Below are 7083 nucleotides of genomic sequence, written 5' to 3'. Positions count from 1 at the left end.
GGAGGCCTGGCGCATTTGCTTCAGGCCAGCATGGAATCCCATCCCGGGGGCCTTGCCGTCACTGGAGCTGGGGGTGGCCTGTCCCGTGGGCAGACGGCGAGGGTCCCCAAACACTGAGTTCCTGAACATTGCCCCTCATCCCTTTCCTGGCTGGCGATACATGGGGGAGGGAGGATAGGGAAGAGGTGGAAAGTGAGGAGACAGAAAGCTGGCTTCTTGCTTTGGGAAGGGACTGTACCACACCTGAGGCTGAAGTGGCTGAAGGGCTTCTCACCTCAAAAGTGGAGATCAAAGGAAATGCGAAACCTGCCCAGAGAGCTTGAGTCATGGGCTCAAAGCCACACAGGGCAAAAGAGAAAGGACAACTCAGTGCCACATGGGGTCCTGGATTGGGATGCTGGAATGGAGAGGAGCATTACTGGGGTGATCTGCAAGATGTGAAGGGGGTCTGCGGTTACATGGGATTACCAGGTCAGTGTTCATTTCCTGATTGTGATGGTGGTACTGGGATTATGGAGGCGTGTCCTTGTTCTAAGGAAACACACACTAAAGTATCTAGTGCTAATGGGGCAGCCTGTCTGCAACTTACTGTTAAGGGCGCAAAATATATATTGACTGGGATTACATTGAATCCCTAAATAAATACGGAGTCACTGAACGTTTTTTGAAAAAGCCACCCAGCCAAGGGCCGGGGCAGGGATGAATAGGAGGGACAGGATCCACTCACGCTTCCCGCCCCCTCCACCGCCAACCCCCAAACGCTGCCTGCTGAAAGGGTGTGTGAAGCCCTGTGTTCTGGCCGCTTCGGAGCCCCCTCTTAGCTTTGGCTGCTCGTTGGCAGCATCCATGGACCCTTAAAAGTGCCAGTGTTTGGGTCCCAGCCCCAGAGACGCTAGTGCCAAGCATAGGGATTTCCAGGAGCTCCTGGGGATTCTTCCTGGCAGCCAGAAGCTTCTTCAGCCTTTCCTTACCTGGCAGGCAGTTCTGCCAGCCCCTGACCTTGCCCCTCTTTCCCCAGCATGGGCCCAGGCAGAGGGTGAGGAGGGGGGACAGTGACCGGCCCCACCTGTCAATCCAGGGTGTACCCCTTTTGGCGGGGGCTGGAGGCTGAGCCTGGGGACCAGTGGAGAGGCTGGAGCCCCCATGTTCCCCCAGTGCTGGGGAGCGTGGGGAGGAAGGCCGGAGGGTGGTGGGGAGAGGGAGGGAGTCGTTGCTTAGGGGGTGAAGGGAGTCTCAGAGGGAGGTTGGGGCAGCCTCCTCAGCAAGCGGTGGGAAGGGGATGGGCTGCCTCCTGAGCTCTGTAAGGCCCCAACCCGGCTGGCCCTGCAGTGGGCGCACCCTTCTGAAATATTTGGAATAATTAGCAAGGGAAAGCAGCAAGTTGACGGGGGAATGCCAGGGTGTTCTGGAGCCAGCCTCCAGTGCAAGGAAAGAAAGGGGCTTCAGGAGAAAGGGGCCCGTGGAGGCTGGGCAGGATTGTGTAGGACAGTGCCCGTTTGTGTGTGTGTGTGTGTGTGTGTGTGTGTGTGTGTCTGTGCGCACGTGCACGTGAGTGCTGGGGGAAGGGGCTGTGCACCACAAGGGCGTGCTGGCGGGGCCAGGTGCGGGCTCGGGGGAGAGATGGGTTCCCGGCAAAGCTGGGGTGAGGGGGTTGAAAGGTGCCTGCTGAGTGTCACATATTTGCTGTGCCTCAGTTTCCCCATCAGAACTCTGGTACGTTGATTCCGCACAGGCTGGAGCTGTAGGGTCTAGGCACCCTGTCTTCCGTCTGCCCTGATGGCCTCCCTCAGCCCCAACCTGCATTGGAGGGAAGGCCCTGGGCGGAGTGAATGAACCCCAGGGTGGCAAGTGGGGCCCCAGGGCCTGGGGCCCTCTGACCTCACACCCTGTCCCTTCAGGAAGGGACCAAGGGAGGGAGGAGCTGGAGACAGGCCCAGGCGAGGACCGCAGGTGAGTCTGGGCAGGCCCTCAACTTGGGCGAGGTGGGGAACGTGAGCCGAGCCCTGGGCAAGAACGGCCTTTGTGAGTGAGTCCCCAGGGCCAGGGAGGGGGCTGGGCCTCCTTTGCCGCCTGCTCCTCGGGGCTGTGGGTACAGTCTCCCCATTGCACATATAGAGGTGCCGAGGCCCTGGCTGCAGGGGACCCCCGAGGGCCGCCTCTCAGCCCCTTTCTCTCTGGGCACCCAGAGATCATGAGGAGTGCATCAGGGGACACTCTGCAGGCCTTTGGTGCCCCCCATCTTCCTCCCAGCCATTCCCCCTTGGGCCGTGGCCTCCCCAAAACTGGCCCATGCTTTTCCCCAGAGAAAGTTGCAAGCAGGTCCATTTTGAGACTTTTTAAAACTTTATTTTTAAAAATGTTTTTATTGTAAATAACTTTCTATGAAAAAGGTTAAAATGCCCGACGGGTTAGGAGAGTGGATGTGGGATGCAGCCCAGGGCGTTTATGGTGGAGCAAGACACTCCCCTGCAGGAGTGCAAGCAAGGGCACGGGGCCATCCCCCCATTCCTGGTCCCAGTGGTTCTAGCAAGCACTGCGTCCCTCCCAGTTAAGCCTCAGCTATAGCTACACTCACTACATTAGTCTGTCTGTGCCCTTTCCCTCTGCAGCTTGGCTGCCCCAGCCCCTAACCCCCAGATCCCCATCTCCCCGCTGCTCTCAGCCTCAAGTTGGGCTCAAAGATTAGGGACACATACCCTCTGCCCCACCTCTAGGGATGAAGCCAGAAGATCCCAGAGGCCTTAGAAAATCTCCTGGTTCCACCCGGCACCCCGGCCTCCTTTCTGTCTCCTCTCTCTTCCCCCCTCCGCCTAGCTCCTCCTCACAGACTGCCGGGAGAGGCCTCTTGGGTGTTAATTTGCAGTCACCTAATCAGCATTTGTTGTAGCTGGGAACTTGCTCTGGATAGAGACCTGGGGAGGAGAGCAGGAGAGAGAGAAGCTTCAGAAGCTAAGGTGTTCGGGGCGGGCCCCGTACTGATGTTTCCAGCTTGGCCAGGGCCCCTCCAAGCCGCAGCTCTCATAGTGCAGGGCCCTTAGCGTGTCTCTGGGGCAGGGAAGAAGTGGATCCATGAAACACTGTGTGTATGGGGGGCTGGGGAGCGGAGGCAGCAATTTTGGTCCTGGGCCCCAATTCTCAGCCTGCTGGACTAGAATCTGAGGATGGCCTGGGCTGGGGGCCGTGTGGCCTGGTGGGGTGACCTGGCCCAGCCCCTGCCTGGGCGGTAGGGTGTCCATGGGCCTGCACTGGCGGGGAGGGGGGCAGTCTGGGCCCAGACTTCGGTGCTGTCTGGAGGTGGGGCAGGGCCTGGCTTCTTACAAGAAGGCGCCCAGGCTGGCCCAGTCATGCAGGTCAGAGGCCAGTGTGGCATCCCCGGCCTCAAAGAGGGGCTCGGGGGGCAGGGAGCTACGGGTGCTCTCGTCCCAGGGGTGCTCCAGGAAGGATGTGGCCAGGAAGGTCTCATCGAAGTCCAGGCTGTCGGTAGCCTGCTCCACTGGAGGCCCCCAGGTAACAGGGCAGTCGATGTGGTGGCCATGGATGGTGAGGTCCACGTCCCCGTGGGAGGCAGGGCTCAGCGGCGGGATCAGCTCCGAGGTCTCCAGCGTGCCCAGCTCCCCGTCCAGCGTGCCAGCGTCCAAGATGGCCTCCCAGTCAAAGTTGCCCTTGAGGGGTTCCAGCTCACCCTGCTCCTCCGGGGTCAGCAGCAGGGGGCTGGAGGGCCGCGGGACCTTGGCCTCCTGCTTGGGCAGCGGCTGTTGACGCTTACGCCCCAGCCTGCCCTCGCCTGCTCCCCAGCCCGCCTCCCCAGTGGCCTCCTCGAACTCCCGTAGCAGCTGCTGGGCTTCGGTGCTCACGGTCAGTGGCCCGGCCCATGGGGCGGCGCTGGGCTCTGGCGCGGCCTGGCGGGCAAAGGCCGGGTGGATGTGGACTGGGGGCAGCCGCCGCTTCTTCAAGGCCCCACTCAGCAGCCGCTCGGCGTACTGGGGGTCGATGCACCAGAAGCCCCCCTTGCCTGGCTCGTCCTTCTCCCGGGGCATCTTGATGAAGCCCTTCTTCAGGGACAGGTTGTGGCGGATGGAGTTCTGGACACAGGGAGATAGGAGAGAAGGAAGACAGCTGGGAGAGTGGGTGGGGTCAGTGATGGGGGGCTCCTAGCGACACTGCCAGTCCCACCACCACCTTCTCTCCGATGGGGGCAGGGGAGACAGAGGCGCTGCTCCGAGCGGGAGGCTCTGGGACACCAGCCACGGGGCACCAGGAGCTGGGAGTGCTGTCGGGGGCTTTTGTTCCCTTTTGCCAGGATATCTGCCTGCTCAGTCATCCGAGCCCTGAGCCGCAGGGTGGCTCTCAGTGCCAGCCTGTCCTGCCCTCCCTCCCTTACCCGGCTGCTTGCGGCCTCTGCTCAAAGGCCTTGGCTCCCCCAGGTCCTGGACGGCCACCTCCCTCTGCCTGGGCCTGGCTGGCCTTCTCTGTTTGTGAAATGAGTGAGTGGGTGTGAGGGGGTGTGTGTGGCGGGGGGGATGAAGTGTGGGAGGATCTGATGACTTTCCTTGTTTCTAGAGCCGGCTGCTGGCCTGGGCCCTCACCCACCATGTCCCCCTCCTCCCACCCCAGGCTCTGAGGCCTCAGTTGATTATTACCCAGCCAAGAGCATAGCGCTCATTCCTGGGGCCTCTCAGGCTTGGGGTGGGGTGGGGGGTGGTGGAGGGTCTCTGCTTTCTCACCAAGGTTACAAATGGTACCTGCCCCAGGGTCAGGGCCCAAGCAAACGTGGAATAGCTGTGATCACAGGAACTCTGATCCTGTGACCTGTGCCACAGGGAAGGATCTGTGCATCCTCAGGGTCTCTGTCCCCAAGTAGCCCCTGATCCTGATGGTCGAAGAGGCTCAGGGCAGTGTGTGCCCAGCCTGAATCACCATCCTGCCTTGTTCACGCCTGGGTGCACAGTCCAAACCACGCTGGGGCACAGGGGTCTGGGGCCTGGTGGGTGGGGCCGGCAGGTGAGTAATGCCCCCTGGCAAGACTGGGAGGTTTACATGGTGGTCTGGGCCCCTTGGCTGCTCTGTGCCAGGTTCCGGAGACTTGGAACATGAAGCCAGTGTGGGAGGAAAGAGCCCCTGTGGAAAGCACGTGGCTGAGGTAATTGTCCCCCCAGGGAGGTTGATGAGAAGAGGGGGAGGAGTGTAGGCAGGAAACTAGGGAGGGCTTGGGGTGGGGGCTGGCACGGCAGCTTTCGGAAGGCCCCGGAGCCCTTCCACTGGGACACAGATGGCCTTCACACCCCGCAGCACGCCCCTCTCCCCTCCCAGAGCCCCTCCAGCCAACTGAAAGCAGGCGGGATGCAGAGCCTGGCAGGAACGATGCTCTGCCTCCAGTCAGGCCCTGACAAACTGACCTTGAGGAGGGTAGTGTCGAGGAATTCCAGGACTTGGGACAAAAATGTGTCCCTCAGTCCATCAACCTACCCTGGGGGGCTGTGTCCACGCATAGTTCAGCCCTGGTCTTTGGGCTGAGCCTGCCGGATGAGTGACAAGTTCTTTCCACTTGAACCTCTAGGTCGGCACCCCTACAGCCCTCTGAACATCCTCCCTCCTCCGTCTCTGAAGTCAAAGGGGCAGCAGTCCAAGCACTGGGCTCCCTTGAGGTCCTTCCTGGACGGCCTTCCTCTCTCGGGGCCCTGGCCGTACCGCGCCTACTTGGCCTGCGGATCTGGGATGTGAGTCCAGTCCGCGCGGGCATGGGGAGGGAGGGAGGGAGTGCCTCCCTACCTGCCAGGTGGGATCAGCGTGGCGGAAGTAACAGAAACTGTCCGTGATCCACTTGTAGATGGCCGACAGGGTGATCTTGGTGGCCTTGCTGGCCTGCATGGCCATGCAGATGAGCGTGGCATACGAGTAGGGCGGCTTCACGTGCGGGTTGGTGGCGTAGTCCACGTCGTCGGGAGGCGAGGCCTGCAGCCCCGAGGGGGCGCTCCGCGGCGTGCACAAGGACGTGGGCTTGCCGGGTGTGTGCGGCTGCCCCAGGCAGGCGGGGTCCGCCGCCAGGGGAGACCCCGGCTCGGCCGAGCCTGACAGCTCGTGGTAGCCGTGGGGGTCGGTGTCCGCCGAAGGCAGGGCGGGGACCTCGGCGTTGAGAAAGGAGAAGTCCTGCAGCCACTGCAGGCTGGTCAGGCTGTCATTCAGGGCGTTGGACTCCTCCAGGCCGCCTTCCGGTCCGGCCTCCTCCGCTGCCCCTGCTCCCGAGACGCGTAGCCAGCTCTCCGCCATATCTGCGGGGACTCTCCGAGGGGGCTGTCAACATCCACGAGCCGAGCCGAGGGTGGCCGCCGAGCTCTCCGGCCCGCTGACTCCCGCCGCTTCAGTTACGCAGCCTCCCGGAAGCGGGCTTCCATCCCGCGATCCGGGGGTAGCCTCCTCCAAACGGAGTGTGGTGCCTGCGGGGACCAGAGCGGGAACTGAGCCCTCTTTCCCCACCCCCGAGGGGAGAGTGTGGGCGAGGGGGGAGGCTCTTACTAAAATCCTTCCTGCAGCTGGGGAGGATCTTTTACTGCCGAGGTCTGGGAAACAGAAGGTGTGCCCGGGGGTCCGACCCACAGGGGGTTCGCCTCGCTCTTTTCCTCTTGGATCTTTTAGAGGAGACTTAATTAGCCAAACGAGGGAAGAGTGTAGGGGCATGCGAGGCCACCCCTTTCTCCCTCAAAGCGGGGAATTAACCCCCCTCTCTCCGTCCACAACCAATGGAAATGGGGCGAGAGAGTCCAGGAGGGCAGTACGACGGGTCGGGGGGCGGGGGAGGTCGTCTGATCTTTGAAAAGGGATATTAGGATGGGGATCAAGGGGAAGGAAGGAAACAATACAGAGAGTTATAAGGGGGTGGGAAGTGAGTGTCCCCCAAACGCCTCTGATGTCAGTCCCCGGGCCCACCACTTCCGTCGGGGACGGATGGGAGAGCAGGCTGGTACTGACGCCCTCCCTTCCCACGGCCTGCAGCCCTCCCCGTCCCTTACCTGGCTCAGAGCGCAGCCCGGGCCAAAGGAAGGTTCTCAAAGAAATTCCTCCCACCGCCCACCCTCACCGCGGCTC

At 62.0% G+C, this 7083-nt stretch overlaps 1 protein-coding gene across 1 annotated transcript; it reads right to left on the bottom strand.

The window, feature by feature from the left end:
• Positions 1-3314: 3314 nt before the first annotated feature.
• Positions 3315-6267, bottom strand: LOC132478794 (forkhead box protein J1-like). Its single transcript, XM_060082214.1, has 2 exons — positions 5770-6267; positions 3315-4082 (listed from the first exon to the last, which is right to left on the bottom strand). Exons 1-2 carry the CDS (start codon positions 6265-6267, stop codon positions 3315-3317), a joined length of 1266 nt encoding a protein of 421 aa, XP_059938197.1.
• Positions 6268-7083: the final 816 nt, after the last annotated feature.

The sequence above is a fragment of the Mesoplodon densirostris genome, chromosome 18, assembly GCF_025265405.1.
Source record: "Mesoplodon densirostris isolate mMesDen1 chromosome 18, mMesDen1 primary haplotype, whole genome shotgun sequence".
Lineage (NCBI taxonomy): Eukaryota > Metazoa > Chordata > Mammalia > Artiodactyla > Ziphiidae > Mesoplodon > Mesoplodon densirostris.
This window is presented reverse-complemented; position numbering and strand designations above follow the sequence as displayed.

Bases quoted from the DNA above. Each gene is read 5' to 3' on its own strand.
- LOC132478794 (XM_060082214.1), bottom strand. From the start codon at position 6,267: ATGGCGGAGAGCTGGCTACGCGTCTCGGGAGCAGGGGCAGCGGAGGAG. The intron at 4,083-5,769 runs GTAGGGAGGCAC...CCCTGTGTCCAG, and splicing joins ACGCTGATCCCACCTGGCAG to AACTCCATCCGCCACAACCT.